The sequence below is a fragment of the Falco naumanni genome, chromosome 6, assembly GCF_017639655.2.
Source record: "Falco naumanni isolate bFalNau1 chromosome 6, bFalNau1.pat, whole genome shotgun sequence".
Taxonomy (NCBI): Eukaryota; Metazoa; Chordata; class Aves; order Falconiformes; family Falconidae; genus Falco; species Falco naumanni.
In genome coordinates this window covers 89741094-89763481 of record NC_054059.1, presented here as the reverse complement: position 1 = coordinate 89763481, position 22388 = coordinate 89741094, and the positions used below count along the sequence as shown (strand labels likewise).

General features: G+C 42.6%; 1 protein-coding gene across 7 annotated transcripts in view; it reads right to left on the bottom strand.

Annotated features, from left to right (window-relative positions):
* Positions 1-675: 675 nt before the first annotated feature.
* PELI1 (pellino E3 ubiquitin protein ligase 1) overlaps positions 676-22388 on the bottom strand; it is a 47057-nt gene continuing 25344 nt past the window's right edge. For 6 of the 7 annotated variants that reach the window (XM_040597965.1, XM_040597967.1, XM_040597962.1 and 3 more), the window contains 6 exons: positions 9792-9936; positions 8605-8734; positions 6938-7039; positions 4729-4926; positions 4423-4611; positions 676-3418 (listed from right to left, as the gene is read on the bottom strand). In XM_040597965.1, coding sequence (XP_040453899.1) covers positions 2852-3418; positions 4423-4611; positions 4729-4926; positions 6938-7039; positions 8605-8734; positions 9792-9862 — 1257 coding nt within the window. In that variant the 5' untranslated portion in view covers positions 9863-9936 and the 3' untranslated portion in view covers positions 676-2851. Of the gene's footprint in view, positions 3419-4422; positions 4612-4728; positions 4927-6937; positions 7040-8604; positions 8735-9791; positions 9937-20443; positions 20649-22388 lie in introns of those variants that run through there. The other variant, XM_040597968.1, reaches the window with a different exon arrangement.

The window sequence follows — 22388 nt, the reverse complement described above, 5'->3', positions numbered from 1 at the left end:
ACTCAGACAGGGAACCGCAGCCACTGCTCCTAGTCAGCCTGTGCGGCGCACGGGAAGTGTTCCTCCAACTACCCAGCCGCCACCGTCCTGCTCGTGACAGCGGGATTTCCGTGTCGCAGGCACTCCAATGCCCACATTCTGCCCTTGTAAAAACCGGATTAAGCCCAGCTTGGGTCCAGAAAAGCATGCAACAGGCAGAGCGCACAGGGCACGCTCCTAAGGGCTGCCATAGCATACTGTACCCAGGGAAACGCCAGTTCTGCTAAGGCAGCACCTTCTCCTGGGGAGTTTCTTTGTATTTTTTTCGGGGGTGGGGGCAAAGTAGTATAATGAAAGCCTAACGTACCATCTTAATGGGGCAGAGGCTTAATGATGGTCTGTGTGTTGGGCATGAACCTCTTCTTCCCCTCTCCAGGTGTCAGTTGTGCATCTTCCCGCCTGCGACTGGCTCCAGGCCAGCACCCAGCCACGCCTCCAGCACGGGGCCATGCACTGCTGTCACCTGTCCACTACCCTCCCCTTCTCAACCTGTTTTCACTGTTTGTGTTACTCACACCGCTTTGTAGCTTTCACCGTGTCCTTTTCTGGTATTTCATATCCTCGTAGCCAGCGAGATCTCAATCAGAAGCAGCACCAATCCGATTTTGTGGAAGAAGGAATCAAGAGCTCTCAACATTTGCAAATAGCCCAGCCATTTACTCAAGAGTTTTTGCTTACATCCCATTATTTGTAACTTTCTCAGGGAAGAGATCATTTAACTGCTTCTTTTGAACAACAATCTTGCCTTTGTGAATGTGGAGTTAAATACAGAATACACTGAGAGGCGACACCTGAAAGGAACCATTCCAATCCAGGACCAGGACAAGAGCACAAAAAGAAAAGCAACCGTAAAGTTTGTGTTAAGCCACATGTGCAGAGCAGACACCTCACCTGATGGTGAAGGGCCATCTCCAGCCTCTTGTCCCATCTCTTGGAAGCAAAGCAACAGACAATCCCAGAACTTCTATTTTTGAAAAGTGTTTACTCACGTAGTTTGAATAAATTAATTTGCAAATAAAAATTAAACTACAGTATACTATAGTTTGAATAAGATGATTAGAACAACTACAATACAGGGATTTCTTGCTGCATAAGTTTTGTTACTTAATGCATATAATCTGGAAAATGTATAAATCAGTTATATTTCTATGGAAAGGGAGTAACAGCAGTTACTTGTACATGACAGCTAACTGAACTTATAATACAGGTTTCCTGACACATGCATTTCCTGAGTGAACCAAACAATATATATATTTTTTTTTTAAATGGAGAAACAATTGACGCAATTCATGACATCTAAGCAACATAGGTCTCTCTCAAACCAAGAAAATTTTAGAACAGCTTTGACAAGAAAAAATTAAAGCTATGCTATAAAGTACAGAAATTTGCTATTGTCAATTATACAGTACGTATTTTGGAAAACAAAAAAAGTATGAAGCTGGCCAAAAAAAAAAGCTCAACTCAATCCTAAAAAGGTCCGGTTGTGTATTTGCAATGAAGCACAGTGGGTTAGCAGCAAAGCTGGATGTAGTGCACTGGCCTTTTCTGGTGGATACAGAGGGAGAAGGAGGGGAGAGAGGGTAGAGCAGAGAGGACGTTACTGGGAGCCCAGGGCAGCACGAGCAGGGAGCAGTGTCACACACGCAGCCCGCACTCACCTCGGGCTCCCCCCAGCCAACTGCCATCAGGCTGCACCAGGAGGCCAGGGCGCGGGCGTGCACCCTGGGGTACAGGCTCCAGCTCTGCTCCGCGCGGCCCAGCCGAGGTGAAGGCGAGCGCGGAGCCCATGGCCCCCAGGCGCCGGGCAGCACGTCCCACCGACAAGCCTGTCACACGCAGATTGCTCCCCACTCCCCACATGTGGGGGGCACGGGTGCCCCCACCTCTCCCCTCCCCACCTGTGTCCCCCCACCCCCAAACAGCAAGGAACAAACCGAGCCTCCTCTTTCAGGTTCGTTAATGTTTAACACTGGAAAAACCCTCACAAATGCCACTAATGCTAAATAAAGAGATGTGTTAGCATAAAGGGAGAAAAAAATCCTTAATCTAGACTAAGTTGCATATTCAAAGAGTCTGGTAAATATTCTCCTCATAACCAGATCTTAAGTACAGTCCTACCAAAAAGACATTTTAAGAAGTCCTCCTCAGCTACCTTTCAACACGGTTAAAAGCACACCGTTAGGCCACTGTAATCTGCATTAGCTCTGTTCAAAAAGCATTTTAACTATTCTAAGAACTCAGTATTTTAGATTAAAAGATTTTTCTACCATTTCCATCTCATGTCCTTCTCCATCCAGAACTACTGTACACATCCAATTGCTGGATGTAACACGCTATGACCATGCTACTCACTAAACATTCTATGTATTTTCAATAATAAAGATAAATAGAAAAGAGTTAATATACATGTTATATTTTACAATGTTTGCATCCAAGCTGTAAACTAATGTTCTTTGAACTATTTACCCTCCATGTACAAAAAGAATGAAACAACTTTCAAAACACTGTGGGCATGTGATTCGAAAGCATTAAACGGAAGGCATCGAAGTTCACTCTACAACACTTCCTTCACCTCTTCAGAAGTAATTATTAACTAAAAAAAAAAAAAAGCAGTTTCCCCTTTCCCCCTCCCCCCATTTCTTCCATTTCCAGACTTTTCTCAATAGAGAGCAATATAGCTGTTGTAACAAAAACCCCAAAATTCTTCATCTTAATGCAAACCAGCAAAGCCCAGAGAATACGAAAAACAGTTGGTTTAAAAATCAGAATTGCTTAGCTTATCAGTTTACTGCAGTCCTTGGTAACACATGTGTTAGTCGAGAGGTCCTTGGAAAATGAGTCTGATGTAACCCTGCTCACCAGCCAGCTGATGCGCACAGAACGGACAGGCTGCGTGAAAAGTGTGAGTACCGTGAGGAAGAGGGATTTGGGACCAATATGCAGTTGTCTTTTCTGAGCACACGTGTCCACACGGGCTGAACGCGTGAGTTGGAGGTCCTGCATCCACATAAAATCCCGCTTCACATCCAAGCCACAGAGGCACGTAGGGGCCAACGGAGCGGCACATGGGACACTCGCGATCCTTGCCGTCTCTCTCCTCTTTGTTTCCCCAGTTGTGATAGCCGTGGACGTGGCCACAGTTCAGATACACCCATGGCTGCTTTTCGTCTACAACATCTTTTCTCTTCATGCTGGGGAATGCCAAGGTGTTAAACCCCACGGGACACTGGGGCCTTGCTGCATTTATTTCCTGTCTCAGCGCCTCCAGGTGCTTGACAGTAGGAGTGCGGGAAAGCCCCTCCGCAGTGCGCCACAGCAGCGTTGCTCCGCACAGGTCGATCAGAGAGCCATCCTGGAGCTGGTTCGTTTCGTTCTCAACCTTGGGACAGACAAAGGGAAGGAGAGGTGTCACCTATGGTTACCTGAAGAGTGACGTAATGCACTTTCATAACACTAATCTGCCTCAAACGTACAGCCAAGAAGTTCCAAGCAGCTCCTGAACGTTGCATACAAGATATCCATGGAGAGCCCAGGGTCAACTCCTCCCTTCCCCCCCCCCCTTTTTTTTTTTTTTTTTAAAAAAAAGGAGATTGTGTCCATTAAAAAAAAAAAGCACAAAAAGCTCCTCTCTGGCCTTAACAACTTCTCTCAACTCCATCCCTATCGCACTCCCAACCACGTTACTTGAAATGCATCAAGGAGGAATGGCACAAGTCTTGTTTTAGTCCTCCATCACATTTTTAGACTGTTTTCTTCAAAGACACCTTTACACATGGCTCTCCTCTCCTCCACAAAGTCAGCTGTTGGCATTCCCAGCTAAACATATCACTTACTGAAGTGTTCATGTTGAATCTCTTTTTGCTAAGAGATCCCAAGTCTATCAAAAACAATTATCCCCTGGAAATGTCGCCAATGCTTTGGCATCGAGAGGAAGAGGAAAACTCAGAATACCAAGGTAGAAAAGGATATCCAGGTATAAAGTCATGTGTCAATAAAACTGTAATTCCTCTGTATTATTCCATTAAAAAAACTGGGGAAAAAATCTTACAAGCATGAAATCAAGAGGGAGAATCAGAAAATACTGTTTAAAATGTGCGCGACTGACAGTTTGCAGAAGAGCACAGTCGACTGGCAACTCAAGCCAGGAGAACAGTCTAGATCTGCAATTAAGCACTAGTTTGCAGATAAACTGTCAGTTATTCAGGTTGAGCAAGACACCTTCGCGTATGAAGACAGACATATAAAGTCATCAGTGTAACTAATTACAGAGGCAACATCTACACTGAATGAGGCCGATCCCAGCCCCTGTTTATACCCAAGCTTGACCACCTACAGCCGTACCCATTTTAACAGGTCGCATAAAACGTCGGGCACTACTCTTACCATTTTCCCCCTCTGCTGAGCTGATCTGGTCTCACGGAGGCTGAACACATTCCCGCACACAGATATCTCTCTCCACACCCCTGGCTTGGAGTCTTCTGTAAATCCATTTCGAGGATGCATAACAAGAACCCCATTGGTGGTTAGTCCATCCATTTGGCCATCTGACGTCTTCCACTTTGCAGCTTTCTCCTAAGAGAAATCACATCAATGAAAGCTTCCAATTTGGTTGAAGCAGAGCTGTGAGTCAGTTTAAAAATAAGCCGGCACTGAACTCTGGGGGAAAAAAAAAGAAAAGAGTTCCCTTACCCCAAGAAAGATGTTTTTTGAGGAGTCAAATCCTGCAGCATATATTCTTGCTGTAAAAGGAGGGTTACGTTCACATATGATCCGGCAGGCAAACCTTGATATAGTGCTCTGCACAGACTGCGTATCCGAATTACTCTGGCTCCCAGGCACTGTATCTGTCACTACAAAGTCTATAGGACTCTCCGTTGACCGACCAATCTGGAAAGGGATTAAAAAACCAAAACAAAACACACAACTGTTTAGAAGTTTGCACTTGGGTCTAGGAACATCCAAACTCAAAACATTTAAAAGCGATCAAGAAAAAAACCACGACATTCCAGTTTGAAGCATTCCTTTTTGCACCAACCTCAATTTAGGTTTCTAAAGCCTAATCTGAACCAATGAGTTATTCCACCTCCATGTGACCGAAGTTATTCTGAAGGCTGACTACAGCCTACTGAAGGAAGGGGAAATAAAGTGATATAATTAAGTCAATTCCCAGACAATTTCCCATTGAAGTCCGCCTCATCAGAAAGGTTACGTTCAGGTCAGCCAGAGCAGCTGCAGCAGCACCAGCACAGCCAGCACACAGCAGTTAGGCAGGAGTGTGACATTCAGCCACTTTGCATGCCCAGAATATTCTGAATGATGCCAGACTAGGTAGAGGTGTAGATATAGGAAAATTTAGTTATGTGAGCTGACTCTCCTGCTCTAGTGGGGCACTGAGGAATAGCAAATCTGTCAGGAAAGACCAGGTACAAAGTATTTGTGGTGGGGAGGGGTTACATTAACAGGCACAGAACACAACATCTGACTACAATCACATTTTTCTTGTAGCTGTGCCTTCTTTTCTGACTGCGTGGAAGAATGAGTTTTGCAGTCCCACACAAGTGTACTGGGTTTGATAGAACCACATGGGTTTCCGGGCTCCTCCAGTCCACTCATCTTGTCCTTTTCCTTATGAAGTATGATGAGAAATTATATCCCTCTCCCAAACATCCACATAGCCAGGTTTAAGGCCCACTTACACACTACTACTTTTCACTCACTTCCAGAGCTCTCAGCTTATAAAATAGTTGGTTATATTAAGACTGATCAACTGCTGGGCAAGAGACCTAAAAGCCTGAGGTGCTTTTTGGTGAAGGCTGGAGAGCTTTCATGAGACTGAAACTGCTTTGTCAGAGTGTATTTTTCTACTGCTGCTTAGGCAGGATAACCCATCAGTACACAGGGATTGCCACTGGCGATCTTAGAGCAGCAAACACGCCACAGCACGCCTGAAGAGAGAACACTTACACAAACAATAGCTTATGCTGCAGTTAGTTCATCACAGCCCTTTTGCCCCGTGTTGCAGGTATCTGCAGTTGCACAGCAGCTTCCTCCACCACTTACCCACACCTCCCACCTCCTTAGATCCTGCAGTGGCATCACAGCTAAATGCTGTGACAGCAAAACTCCTTGCCATAAATTAGTGACGACATCAACAACAACAAAAAAAATAATTCAACGCGAGATCAGTCCGGGAATCAGAAGGAACAAAGCACACCAAAAAACCCCAAAACAAACCCCTTCCTTCTGAGAAAAACAGGAAACAATTATAAGATTTAAGCGCACACCACAGCTGCAAATGTGTTTGTGGTTCATTCTCATACATACAGGAACCGCAGCAAAGTAGCTCTGAACTGCCAGCACGTCAGAACTGGGCCTCCTCTCTCCACATTTCCCAGCGCTTGACAATTTCTGGGTTTGCTTAAAGATGTTAGGGGTATTTTTTGTATTGGTTGCGTCAAAAGCTTTCCTGTGTTTTCATGTATTTTTTCTACCCTGCCTCCAACTAGCTGATCCCAAATCCCTTCATAAATGCTAGAAGCAAAGTTCCAAGTGCAAAAGGAGAACTGTGCACTTTATTCTTCATTTTGCAAGGACTGACTAGGAGACAGGTTATGTGAGTTGCAGACCAGCAATCAAAGTCAAAACCATAATCTTGTGTGTTAGTCACAAAAAACCCAACTTTCACCTCTGCCCAAGCCTAACAGATGCACAGATATACAGCTTTGTTCATGTGATGGCCTGGGGAACGAGCAGAATTAAAACGTCTGTGAATATAGTAAAGTGCAGAAAGTGTCGCAGGGCAACTTTTGGCTCTGAGGGAAAAAGCCTGAGAAAGTATCTTGTTAGAAACTACCCAAAAAGCGAGAATACATGTATACATCACATTTGTTTCACATACCTGGAACATATCTGTGTTGCTGTCATGTGTATATTCAACTACTACTGTCTGGGCCCGAGACAAAGTGTAAGATATGCTGTGTTGGTCCTTGTTACTTATTGCCTATGGAAAAAAATGCCAAGTATTATTGAACCAGTAAACAGTAACTCTCATGAATACAGCAGCAAAAGGAGACAACATATATAACCAGGCTCTTGTTCTGCTCAATTAATGCATTAAGGCAGATGGTTATTAGTGACACACCTGTAGTTAAACTTCACAAAAACCAGTCCTGGCCATTAAAAGAAACTGCAGGATTGATTCAGCAACAGACCAAACTGGTCTCTTCACCGCATGCTGCAACAAAATACGTGTAACCGAGACCTATTATTAGTCAAGCTTCATGTTAAAGCAACAGCGGCCTTAACATAAAAGAACAGAACAACCGAGCAGAAAGGCTAAAACTGAACGTAACACCTTCATGGCCTTCTCTGCCTGAACTTCTCCAACAGCAAAGTGACAAGGATCTGAGCTCCTACTAAATTCAGTGATGACTAATAAATTACATAGACAAAAAACAGAAGAAGTAGTGCTGGTAAATGGCAAAATGAAGAAACTCAGTGCAGGTTGCAGAAACTGTAGCAAAGTAATCTAGGTTTCAGTTGGTTAGTCTAGATCTTCATTCTGCAACTACCTGCTAGGAACTGAACAAACATTCTTCTAGAAGTGCTTCTAAATAGCACTTGAAGACCATAAAGAATTGGTAAAAATAAACATTCTTTTCACAGATACCCTATAGATGTAATCCTATTACAAGAACTTTGGTCAGGAAAATGCTTTTGATTTCAGAATATGTGATGCCATTCCCAGAATTTGGGAATTGATATTCTTAAGTGTAAATTAATATTCGTAATTATTCAGGGGTGAGACACTTGACACTACTGTATTTGTTTAAGGGCCTGATCTTGACACTGGCAATCTCTAAACCACCACTGAGCATTCTCAATTTCCATTAGTTTTAGTGGAAATGCTCCGTATTATTGAACATAACTGCAGATACACCTGAACAACAACACAGAAGTACTTCAGGGTAATGCCTTAGCTATGTTAGTTTCGACACGAAACACAATTCGCTTCAGGACCTAAGCCCTGCCTTTACTGCTTCTTAATGGGAACTCTGAAACCGATTACAGGCTCTATAAAACATGCCCTGCAAAAACCACCTGTCCTCACCCCTGGGGAACTCCTACCCATTGGACGGAGCAGCAAGTGCATGCCGAGCTTTGCCAAAGGATCATTTAAGAGTCAGCTTCACGTGAAGCAAAGTTAGCCCTAAAGCATGAGTGAGTGCGAAAACAGGAAGTCTAGAACAGATGTCTAGTGAGTTTGGAAGCAAAACAAAATAAGAAGTGTTTTACATGACTAGCCTGTGCCTTGAACATTCATGTTTCAAAAATAAACATTTTTCTTTCTGGACACGGCAAGGACTGGGCACCAGATTTATTTTGCTGAATGGCTGCTTGCTAACCCTGACACGTACCAAAAGACCTTGGATAAACATGAACCATTCTTTTTGCTGCCAGAACCTCATGCTTTTTACATCATTTCATCTCAGCATAACAGCACTGACTTCACTGAACATTTCTGCACCAGGCGAAATAAGACTTAACCAGACAAGTCAAGCTTACCTTTGCTGCTTGAGGGGTACAGGCAATATGCACAGTGCTAGGTTTCACCCCATTTGCCTTCGGCCTTTTAAATAAAGCAAACCTACTTTTTCTTCTTCCTCTATCTCCATTTGGGAGAGACCCATTGTACCTATCAAAAAGCACAGAAAAAGAACAATGTCCATCTTCCCATATGACTTAGCTTCTGCTGAGATACAGACCCACAAGAACTTTCATTCTAAGCAAAAATCTTCTTGTATGGTATTCATAATTACAGATTTCCAATTAATAACATTTAAATCCAAGAATTTATAAACACAATATTGAAACATGCCCACAGAACCACAGCAAATACAGACAAAGCTTGTAGGACAAGGAATGCTACCCAGATTAATCTCAAAGCTACTATTGACAATCGAAAAAGACCCAGGTCCCAAACATGAAATCAAGTAAGATCCTATCTGTAGCTTTATCTCTAAATGATGTGTTCATACTGGAAATGAAAGACTAAAAACTCATCAACCCTGGTGGAGAGCTTGTATTTTAGAGAACTTGGACTGAAATAAAACCCGTAAGAAACAGCTCCTCCAAGACTCCAATTTAATCAGCTGGAAAACCCTCAGACTCTCACTTTGAACACATCAACATAAACAGGCCAGGCGGCAAACCTGCTTTATTAAAATCTTCCATTTGCACTTGGATACTATAGTCAGCTACCATGTTCTTACAGAACTCTTTATTTTACTTAAAAGTCCTAGGGAACTCTTCCACATTATCATGTTAGTCATCTGTCTTGGCCCAATCTGGAACCAACTGGGAAACCTTCAAAACTGGCTGCCTGTGTCACAAAACGCTTACCTGGGAAGAACGCAAGAGCTGAAAATCACCTTGCATCTACTCAAGTGTTTAGAGCCCTACCTCCATGCTCATGCCATCACAAAAAAGTATGCACACTGCGGCACAGCCTTCCAATCTATCACATTATGTGTAACGCCTGGCTGCCACAGAAAACGGCAGCCTGCCCTCCACATCCCCTTACATGAGGTCAGCTCACCGTTCAGCTGCACACTCCCCAGACAGAATGCAAAAAAGGAAGTTCAAGCGGTAGGTTGTGGGACCATCTCACAGCAACTTGCATTCTGTCTGCTTTAAGTGCACCCTGAAGTTCTACCTTCATTCTCCCTTCCAACCAAGACACAAGCACTTACCCTAATACAATCAATTCACCATATTTCACTGGTGCTTTTGATGGATGATTTTCTTGATCAGGAGAAAACATGAGCTTAGCTAATGACTTCTTCTCAAACTTCAGGTCTCTGATCAAGAGTTGTGGCACACTTTTTTCATTATTTCCTGTAAAAACAAAGATTAAATTAAGTGTAAGAAAAAAGACTCAAATCCAACAATTACACAAACCTGCACATCTGATATGATCAGTACAATATTTTGTGTTCCGTATTTTGGTCTTGCCTAAAATAATTTTAAGAACATACATATAAAACCACATCAATTATGGTTGAATTGCCTGGAAGAACTACCAGATTACAAGAAAACCGCAAGTTCATTTAGCAAATTCCAGTATGGCCTTGATAAAACAGCCACAGTTGTTTTCCTTCATGCTAGTTTTTAGGATAAATGGTATATAGCTTCATTTAGTATGTTCGGTTCAACTATCAAGTAGAGCCTGATAGGGATTAAATTTAAAAAACAAAAACAAAAACCAACCCAAAGCAAGAGCAGTCCATCAGCTCGAAGTAAGTTTTCTCGGAAAGCATCTAGCTCAGCTTTCCAAGAAACGTCTGGATTTGCAGATAGAAGTTGTATGACAATTTGATGTTGAGTCTACCCTACAAGTTTGGGGTGTGCATTGTCATCTCTCATGTTTAACCAGACACAAATGACACAAACAGCTGTCCGAACATTTCCCAAGGGCTTCCCACGTAACTGTTAATGAGAACCATCTCTTGAAGCGCAATTTTTCGTACTTCTGCTTTGAGGAACAGTTCACACTGATGTTTTTTACAGCTTCTCATTAGTAACATTTCCAGACACCTCTGACCTATCCAACCTACCTCTGACCATCCTGCAGAGAAAGCCTACCCAGCAGAGCACATGCTCGATAAAGAATAAAGCTGATGGTAGCTTGTTGGAGGCTTTCTTTAACAGGAATAAGAACATTCCCTTGGTCCTTCCAGGGAAGTTTTCATATCAACTCAAAAGGCTATTAAGCTGTTTTAGTACTGGTGGTTAACATGCTGCCTTCTGTGCAAATACATGTATTGGCTCATGTACTTCTTCAATCCTGTCATCAACTGATCACAACTACAATGCTCTATCCCCATTTTCTTCTGCCTCAAACACACTGTAGATATTAGCAGAAGAGACATCACTGTGCAGATGTGATATACCCCCATCTTACGTCCTAACAACAGAGAAAAGGATGTGGCAGGGCTTGATGCCCTGCTCACGTTCATTCAGAAGCTGATGCAAAGATCCCTTTACCAGCCTGAGGGCTACCCTCTCCCAGTCCTCTCTGCTTCTTCACAGAGAAGCTTAGCTTCACGGTCTCTTCTCAATATACTTATTTCTTACTCAGCATAAATGTGTTCATCCCCACCTGCAATCAGCTCACAGTGCTCTCTGAAAACTCCGTGTGCTCCTTCATGCTTTCTTACATGCTACCCCACATATTTGTGTGAGACCCTCCCATCTTGCTGTCCTACAAACTTTCTGTGATGCCTTATGAACACAATCAGGAGGCTAAAGCAAAACCTTACTTTTTCCTTTCATTTCTCATTATTTTCCAAATCTCTTCTCTTTTACTCTCACATCTGGGTACTGTGGATTTCATAATGCTTGAAAGAAGAAGTTAACTGAAGACTGTGGTTAGCACATACGTAGCATTATCACAACAATATCCTGACTCCACCGCTAGATGTGTGAGCGCATTGCAGCAAACCTGATCTGCACAACATTTACCTTGAAGTGTCTGTCCTGTCTACATGACAGTTACACCAACACGTTTTTGTTGCATAGGAGGCACTGCACGTTTTCACCAGGCAGCCCAGCTACTCTGCTTCACGCCTTCGGATATCCATCATTTAGCTGGTGCAGAAAGTGCCTTTTACTGATGCAGCAGTCCCCATCTGTCACACAGGAACAGCAACAGCGGCACAGAAGAGAGCAAAGCAGAGTGGGTTGCTCTGAAGCATTTCTAGTTTGCTGACCCACATGTAGCAGTAACTTCACTGGGATGGTGAAGGTACTTAGTGTTATAGGTGGGGCCCAAGATTTTGCCTCTAGAATTCCAAAATGAAGAATTTAAAGCCAACTTATATGCAGATCTGACCTTGAACTCCTATCATCACACATCAAAGTGGAGATTGTCCCATTTGATAGACAGTTAATAACAAGGTTAACAACAACATTAACTGTGTTCACAATTTTCACGTTTGCTGTAGCCACCTGGGGTCTTCCTTGCCTCCTGGGATCATAACCCTACGCCTTGGAGCACCACACCAGCAATTCTCTCAAACCACATGCCTTTTAAAACACTGCAGGGGTGGTTTACTGACATTGATACTGAGCTGTCGTCATGGGTCATGACCAACCCCAGCCAGCAATTAAGTACCATGCAGCCACTCACTCACTGCTCCCCCCAGCCCCAGCAGGATGGGGAGGAGCATCAGGAAAACAAGGTAAAACCCGTGGGTTGAGACAAGACCGGTTTAATAACTGAATTAAAGTATTATAATAGTAGTAGTAATAATAATGAAAAGGGAGATGACAAAAAGAGAGAGAAATAAAACCTAGTACAGACAAGTGATGTACAATACAATTGCTCACCACCCACAGGCTGGATGCCCAGCCCGCCCCCAAGCAGCAACCCATGCCTCCCAGCCAGCTCCCCCCAGTTCATACACCGAGCATGATGCTCCGTGGTATGGAGTAGCCCTTTGGCTAGCTCGGGTCAGCTATCCTGGCTCTGCTCCCTACCAGCTTCTGGTGCACCTCCTTGTTGGCAGAGCATGGGAACCTGGAAAGTCCTTCATTCGCTGTACACAATACTTAGCAACAACTAAAACATCAGTGTGTTATCGACATTATTCTCATACCAAATCAAAAAACACAACACTCCTAGGAAGCAACTACTAGGAAGAAAATTAACTCTATCCCACCCGAACCAGGACAACTATATAGCTCTTAGGAGTTCTCCAGCCACATCACCTTTCTGAAGTCCTTCTACTTAAGAACTGAGTATAAATCTGAAGTACTTATCTGTATATAAAAATATTTTCTATAAAGTATCTTTACTATCAAGGTCATAATTTCTTGTTTTGCTTTATAATCTTCTAGCATTATAGTTATTTATATATTGTCTTCTCAAAACAGCTCGTCGGGTTTTAATCGCCTCCCCAAATGATTAACCTATTTTATGCTTGAATACTGATCGCCTCAGGAGCCTCTCCTCTGCAATTCAGTCTTCTCCACATTCAACTCTTATCTCTGCCGTTGCATTTTGCATGCAAGGCTTCACATTTCTTTGCTAGAATACATAATGGTTGTCCTTTGGATTGACATTTAACAACGCGGAAAAAATACCACTGTGAAATCTACAGCACCGCCCGTTGGGAAATAGCACAGGACTAGTAAATACCATGACAAGGTAAAAGAAGATTTTAATAGTATCCACCCGACACTACGGTGGTTGCTACAGCGCTACTCCATTCACTTAGAGAAGGTGGGAAGGCAAGTGCTAGAAATAACTTTAACTTTCCCCATTAGTACAAGAAAAGGTTTGGTCTAACTTCTCTTCCGTTTGCCCATATGAACAATTTCATGGAAAGCTACCAAATACATCTCCAGCCACAAAGTCAGCTTCTGAGCCTCATTAAAAGTAATTACAGTTAAGGAGACTTGACTTTAAAAAGTAACCTGAACAGGTGGCCAGTAACCTCCTCTTAAGAGACAACTGAGCAGAAACCATAAAAAGGCACGGCAGTTCCAAGTGACAGACTTCAGCAATGCAAGAAGTTAACCAGAAAATCTTTGTATAAAAGTGTCCAACATCTAACACTCAGCTCCCCCTTAATACCTTTTTTGTCTCACATTTAAAGAAATCCAGCTAAGTTTATTTTGGGACCAGCACATATGATGGAAACCCACTTCTTTGACTTAAGGAAGGTTTACGAGTTAGAAAACTAGAGCTATCATTCATAGAACGGCTTGCTTGTACGTTTTCCAAAGCATGGCTTGAATGTTTGAACTTGATCTTTTTTAAAAATACATCTTGGAACCTTTATGAGCAGTACACACCACTTTCACAACTACTAACACCTAGTTAATTTCAACTCAAGCACATACAAAATTCAACACCCCTAAAAAAAATAATCAGTGCAACATGGACACTACTTCTCACCCGGTATGATCTGCCTGATGCACTGTACCCAAAAAGATGACTTTACTTATTTCCCCAGAAACAAGAAAGTTTAATTATATTCTTCCAGTGAAGTCCTGAAGACTAGTCCAAGTGAAATTTGACATCTGCAAATAAAACTCCAGTGTTGCTACACTGGAGATGAGTCTAATAGGCCATGGGATAACATCTCCACCCCAGAAGCAGAGCAGGTTTACAGACCACTTAAAGCTGGATAAAGCATTTTGAACTTATGGGAGGGAGTGCTCCCGAGTTGAGAGGAAGGATTCACTAACTTACAGAACAAGGCTTCTCTTGTAGTACAACCTGACCAGTTTTTATTCCTACACAGGACACTTCTTGGAAGCGTTAGGAAAGGCTAATTAAATACATTAAAGACAACTTGGCCCTGAGGTGCCATATACCACTAGGGAAGTGACTTGACTGACCAAAATATGCACAAATTAGGTTTTTACTGGTTTTTGCAGCAGCATCTCCGTACACTGGTGGAACAGGCTTCATTGGAATAGGCTCTGAGCAACAGACTTTTCTAAACTCCTCCAAGAACTTTCAGCATTGATGAGGAACAAGGTGTCAATTACAAGATTCCACCCCATCCAACATCCAGCTCTGGGGTCCCCAGCGTAAGAAGGACACGGACCTGTTGCAGCAAGCTGAGGAGGGCCATGAAGGTTGATCAGAGGGCTGAAGCACCTCTCCTGTGCAGGCTGAGAGAGTTGGGTTGGTTCAGCCTGGAGAAGAGGAGGCTCTGGGGGTGCCTAAAGGGGCTGACAAGAAAGCTGGAGAGAGATTTTTTAGAAGGGCACGTCATGATAGGATGAGGGGGAATGGCTTTAAGCTAAAAGAGGATAGATTTATATGTGAGGGTGGTGAGGCACTGGAACAGGCTGCCCAGAGAAGCTGTGGACACCCCCATTCCTTCAAGTGTTCAGGGCCAGGCTGGACAGGGCTCTGAGCAACCTGGTGGTCTTGTGGAAGGTGTCCCAGCCTATGGACTGGGGGTGGTGGAACTAGATGATCTTTAAGGTCCCTTCCAACCCAAACTACTCTGTGATTCTATGAACATTTTTCCAAAAATCATAGAACTGGCAGCAACACATTTTCATATTGAGATCTCTGCTTCTGCTACAGAGAAGAGACCAAACCCTGAAAAACTCTAACTGTACACAGTCCTGTTTCATAAAATTTAAAAGATTTTGTGAGTAAAGCCACTTGCACACAGAAAAAACTTGCTTTAGGAAGGCATTACTTGGTTGGGCAAGAGGCGAGTACGACCATTTACAGTTAGCACAAAACCACAACGGGTACCAGTTAGCATCTTTCAGTTGCAAAAATAGGAAACCAGGACAGGAACTACCCCTGAACATGTATTACCTTTTTATTCTTAACACTGGTTCCTCTAGAGGCAGGGGAAAGTTCAATGAAGGTAAGTTGTACAATACTGTCATGTGCAACTGTTTTGAGGGACAGGAAAGAGATGACATCTAAACTGAAAAAAGTATTTAAAGTTTGTTTTAGGAATGGAAATCCAGTTTCTTACAAGCCTTCTTGCTCTTCAGTATTCGAGTCAGAGGGCAAGGATTGCTATGGCAGAAAGCAAGACACAGATTTCTGATTATGTTCAAGCAGAAGGAAAAGCTGTATCATCGTAGTCTCTCCTGTCACATTCACACACCAGTCTGAATCTAGAGGCAGACTGTTTTCTGGGAAGACCGCCTCACAACCCATGCTTCAGAGTAGATGAAGAGTTTAAGAGCCTGCCCATTTTCACTGAACATGCCATTTTCAGGTGGGGGTGTGTGTGTGTGCGTAGAAATATAACCAATTTTGGTTGGTTTTGAACTATCAGCTCTAGCTTACCAGCCATTCTCAATCATTCAGCTGCCTTTTCTGATCATGAGACTTCTACACAACTAGCCTTTGGTGGCTTCTGCAGAAAGTCTTCAGATCTTGTTTGCACTAAGGCACAGCACCTCATGAATAAGTGTGCTATTTAGTACACCAAGTGCAGCTTTTGGAATTGCAGCAATAGCGGCAGTATCTTAATGGTTAAAATGGGGCAGGGGGAGGGGAGAACATAAATTCAATGAGCCCAAGCTGAGATTCATTAAACACTCTGCTGTGAGCTAAAAATACTAAAATAAAAGTCTCTTTGTAATAAATTACCATCATTTTCTAAACACAGAGCCAGCATTATAGGCTGCTAGCAACTGTAGCTAGTGCCAGACTAGCCCTTTTCTAAAATACTGCATGAAAAAAACCACTTTCACAGTATAAAAAGAAGTCCTCTGTCAATGAGTATATTAAAATAAAAATATGCTGACTCAGATGCAAAAATTGGATTTCCCCCCATTTGTAATATTATCTTCTTTATGTTCTACATCTTCATATTCTAAGGTTCGGAAATTTTTATTGGCTTTTAGAAATAAAGCACAAGACTGCTTGTCTCTACTGATGTTTTTATTTTTATACAATTTGCTCTCCATTTACTATCCTTGCAATTCTCATATCCAGCTCTTCCCTCAGCAATTCTGTGCTAAATTAGGGGGCATACAGACAAGATAGAACCCAGTCCTTATGACAAATATGCAGTGACAGGACAAGAGTCAACAAACAAGCTGCACCACAGAAAATCCTGATCAGCTACTAGGGGACAAAAAACAATCCAGAGAGGCTGCGGGATCTCCAACCTTGGAGATATTTAAACCTCAGCTGCACATGGCCCTGAACAACCTGATTTAAGGCAGTTCAGTCCGCCTCTGAGAAGGGGGACTGGACCAGACACCTCACAACCTAAACTGTTGTAGGAATAATTAATTTTGGGAAGCCAAACCCAATTTTATCGGTGCACTCTTGATCAGTTAGACATAAATAATGAGCAACTCCATTACCAATGAAACAAAATTTATCTTAATCCTCCTGGGATTTACACATTACTGTCTATAGCTTTATTTGGATTTAAATCCCCGCACTGTTCTTCAAACAAAGAATTCACACTGAACAGTGCAGTTACCTGACAAGACACAAGTAGGACCCGAGTTTGCCAAAATCCATTTATACATGCTCTTTAGCACTCTGATTTCTATTAGACAATCTCATGACTGCAAGATCAGGAACCAAGCTCCTCTGAATGCATGCACAGTATTTCAGTGCTGCATATTCTATTCTGCGGTTACATCTCATCCCTTCAAAGGCAAAATCTTGACTTCCAGATTTAAAGGACCAGAGTATCAAAGTTAAAGTCACCAAGAGACAAAAAGGATCCATGAAGAATATTAGTTTCTCAAGGTGAAGATATCTGCAAGCATGGAAGAAGGAAAAGGCAGTAAGTAATGGCAGAGAAGGGGAAAAAAAAAAATAATTCCAGGCAGACCGACTTCTTGTTTGATTACGAGTCCCTGTCAAGTCCAGGTTGCCACATTTCACAATATCAATGATGTTACTGCTGATCTCCACTGATGCGAGCAATAGGGAATCAGCTGCTTGCATCACTACCTTTCTGAAAACTGAGACAAAGATTGAGAAATCACTTTCTTCTACATGATGGTTAAATCACCACTGGAAAGTTACTCTCCCTTAACTGTTTTTCCTAGCAATCTTTCTGGAAACTTTTAGTAAAATAGTTTTTACTGAAGCAATCACCTGGGTCAAAGAGCATGCACAAGAGTGTGTGTTTGTCAACCATAGTTCTCCCAGTTTCCAGTTACAAACAACTTCACATTTCCTTCACACACATACTCAGAACTGTAAATTCAGCAGATTTTATCTTCCACTTGTGAGATTAGCCAGATTCTGTCTCCACATACGCACAGGAAAGGTATAGTAATGCAGCTGTTAGGTATTCAAATTGCATTAGCACTTTAGATAGTAGCCCTACTTTACCTTTCTAAGGACAGTTAATTAATTTTCTCCTTTCCGGAAAACGGAGTTTTTCAGCACCAAAACAAAAAAAAGCCTTGACAGTGTGGAAAATCAGTCCAGCCTTTTGCTTTTGTGTGGCTTACTCTTTCCTTTGTCTATACTTTTCACCTTTTATTTTATAACCTCTGAATAAGCTTAGTCATCCATTATACACAGACAAGTGTCTTATGATATGAAAGCAGTGAAAATAAGACAAAGCCAAGCTCTGAAACGAGCAGTCTCTCCTGCACAGGACACCAAGCATAAAACAATGCAAACAACTATCTGCTGCTGCGCCTTGCGAACATCTGTAAAGTCTCAGTAGAGGAGGTTTTCATGCTCATGAACAGAATGAAAGCATCTTTTTATCACAGACATCTGCCATTAGTAGGCTCATCATCCAGGAAACAAGTCATGCAAGAGTCACAGCACAAACACACAAAAAGCACGTTGCATGTAGACACTTTAAAAGAAGCATTAACTTGATACACAAGAGCAGACCTACTGCTTTGCACCAAGGCTACACCTATCTTTCCAGTCTAAGAAACAGCAGATTTAGTTGAATTGGCATCCAGTGTGCTCCTTCAAATTCTGTTCCAGCCGCAGTAGCAAGTCTGAGTAGTTCTCAGCAATTTTAGGGAAGTCAGGAACAGCGCTGTAAGGACAGGCAACCTTGTTCAATGAACAAGGGAAGTGGTTCAGAACAAGACTTCTATTATAGGCACCTATAGAAAAATCTGCACTTTGTGACAGTACTCAAAAATAGCATTCCTATTCCGAAGATGGAAAATAACATCTAAGCACAGGAGCCTGATTTCAATCAGACCTCTGCTAACTTCAGACCTGTTATTCTGAACCGCCATCGATGGGATGAGAACGTGGCTGGGCGTACTAAACCTGTAAGATTCATGTAACTGCTAATCATCCACTCCAACAGACTGACAAATATCAATTCTGAAAATACTCCCCTGGAAAAAATAATATCCAGCATTTTTTTCAGCTACAAAAAGTAACAGCTGATCCTCCCCTGAGGAAACCACGATAGCCTCCTACAGGTTCTAAATGATGTAATTCAGGCTGCGTGTGGGAAGCTGAAAACATTTGTCTTTTAGCACAAGGTGTCTATTTTAAAGCTGTCACTGCAATATTATCTGTAACCTTAATTAGCTGAAAAGTTCTTCACCAGTTAAACCGCTACATTTACATGCAGTCTACACCCCCTTACCACCCATGTCCTCCACGTCAGCTTTTGGGTATACCAGTACCAATGCACACAACCTCGCACGAGGCAAAGCTCCACTGCTGAACACCCCTGCAGCACGAGGGCCAAACTCTACAGGTTCTGCTTGCTCCATCAGCTGAACTACCTGTGAATGTTATTCACATGAGCTACTTAAGATTAATTTGCAGCTTTCTACATGAGATTTTGGCTGTACATGCACTTCAGCTGTTCCTACAAACTGTTTTGTTAAAAGGGACAGTTTTGATTTCATACTCAGATTATCAAATGAAGATTATTTATATAGCCCGTAAAGTATGAAGCCACAAAACAACATGACAGAGGCATGCTAGTAAAGCACTACCTATTTTATCTTCAGGGAGTGCCTTGCAAAGGTGTAAGCAGGAAAACAACAAACTCTGTAGAATACTGGCACAATGTGGCAAAAGTGCAGTTCTGATACAGAGAACTCTGCAGTCAGATCCTTTAAAATCACTGTCTTTACTGCCTTCAAGCAAATTACACAGTATTACTTTAAAAATAAGCAGTCCCAACTTTCACTGCAAGTTGGTGACAGAAACACAACTTCCCTATACAGATTAAGGGTTTATACCAAAACAGAGGCATTTTATTTTTCAAAGGGCAGATACACAAATAGATGGAGCTTTTTACGCTTTGATGTCTGAGCCCAGGGAGACCTACTGTCTGGTGCACCTGAACCAGAATACACAGTCGAGGACCCTGTGCTTACAGAAAACCACAATGACTTCTTGTTCTACTGATCTGAACATTACCGTTTTGCTTTTTATAAGCCTCTGAACTCCTGATGAGGCAGTTCACGTACCAAAGTATCAGCTAAATAGGTGTTTGTATCACACCAAAGCCTGTTCACATAGCATACTACAGAAACTTGCAAAAACAGGAGTTCCTATTACAAATACATTACTTTTCTTGGTTTAGACAACACTTAACAGCTCTGTGAAAAACTCCCCTCAGTATGATTTTGTTCATTAACAATGACAGTTTCTAGGCATCTTGCTCTTGCACCCTAAAAATGAGAAGCAACTGACACTTCTTACAAACAAGAAGCCTTTATTATACTATGCACTTTGAACGTCTCTTCCTATTTTAGGTGGAAGAGCAGCCCACAAACACTGCCTGTTCTCAGATTCCCTTTCGACCATATCACTGAACTATCTTTTAGCTTCTCACTCAAAAACACTGCAACTGAGGAGGCTTTTGTAAGAGAGACTGCAACAATACAACACCAGAAAGGAAAAAACGACAGCATGCAGAGCACTTACCAGTATCTTTTTGTCCTTTCAGTATTTCTACACAGTAGAGAAGAAAAACCCACCCCTTCGATCTTGTTTAAAACCAGCTGAAATCCACCAACTCCTTTAAACCCTCAGCAACTGCTAGACTGAGTGCCTCTGCTCTGTGTGCTTTTACTTAAGCTGTGGGTAGTGCCTTCTGACTGAAGAGGGGCTGGCTCTGCCTTGCGTAAGCTAGGTAAACACCGCTGTGCCACGCACCATTGGCTGGAGTCAGAGCCTGCATCCTCCTTGCCACTCTATAAATTCATCCATCTCTGGCCCCAAAAAGGAAAAAAGGAAGCAGAGGGTGTGTTGAGAACGATCTTGCAGCCCAATTCCCCAGCAGATCTGTGGCTGAGGTTCTTTGAGAAATGCTGATCTATTTCCTTCTCCACTTTTCTTACATAACTGTACCCATGCATGCTATACCTTCTTTTTATTTATTTATTTTTTAAAATCATCATTTATTAGCCCAGATAGCTTTCCTCACCTCCCACACAAAAAGTGATTTCTTAATACAGTGAGAGTTAAGCCAGCAGAAACTCTTCAGGCATTGCTATCCCTGTTTTCACTAATGTTTTAGATCTGGACACACAACACACCTGCAGACACCACCCGTGTATACCGGACTCCCATAGCCAACAATGCTGTAACAGCTCATTGCTGTAGCATGCACGTTCAGAAAGGCAAACCTGCACATGCCAGACCAGGTTCTGAGCTCATTTCTTATTCCACTAACATCAAAATCACTGCATCAAGCCAGTGGGTGGGATAACTTTCATGTCTGAGCCATATAATGGTGATCAAGTTACCGCAGCTTCCAAGTTACCGCCTCTCAGAATCGATCATGCAAATGCTCAGAGGCTGCTGCAAGCATGATATGACACAGCGTAACCTTCACATCAAGTTTTACGTCACAGTTGTAGTGGGCCAAGAGGACGTGCATCGTTAGCCTGGCTCAAGCGGCACATATGCAGGCTGACACCCGAGACCTCCAAGTTCTACAGATGACTACTGCTTCCGTTTCTGCTGCTCCTTCCCTGGCTTACCACCACAATTTTGCAAGCGCAACTTTATGGAATGGTTTCCCTGACCCATCCATGTTTTTAGAGTTGGGTTTTTTTTTTTTCAGTTGGATCTGGTTCCCAGTTCAGCTCACAGCATGGCCGTGCAGTCATACCAGCAAAAGCAAAGGCAGGAAGGGCAGGGGCATTACTCAGCAGTGCTCAAAGCTAAGCATTGTCAAACCAGCTTTTTGTTCATCGTGCCATAACACAGCAGAAGTTGCAACTCCACATAACTCAGTTTCATTGCTGAGAACAAGGCGAATGCATACCTGTTTTCTCTCCTCAACCTGTACTCCACAGCCACCCTTCCCTAAGTAATACCATAAGGTTGTCCTCCTGTTAGAGGATCTTGTCACTGACCTGAAAAACTCAACTGCAGAACACCTTGCCATAGGATATTCTGGGTAACAAAACTATACAGAGGCTCCGAGATACTTTTTTTTTTTTCCTCCTATCATAGATTACTAAGCACAAAGATATCACATTGCTCCACAGAAGTGACTAAGCCACAACTGCTGAACACTGAGAAGTACCTGGAGAAACTTCAACGTACAAGTGGTCCTGGTCCCTTGTTCCCAACTCTTTTGGCCACTAAAACCACCATGCTACTGAACTCTGATGTGAGACGGTGTAGTCATTATCACAGCTATCAGATTATTAAACTGGTAAAGGGCTTAGGGAAAACCCAAAACAATACACAAACCCCAAAACAATACTCAAACCCCAACTATTTTAAAACCTCGAATAATTTTGCTTATCTGTTTGTGGATTTGTTCTGTAAACCCACTATACCAATGCAAATGAGGGGATAAGAACCCTCCGAATCAGTCTCATCAGTAAAACCAGCCTCATCAAGCCACATCTTG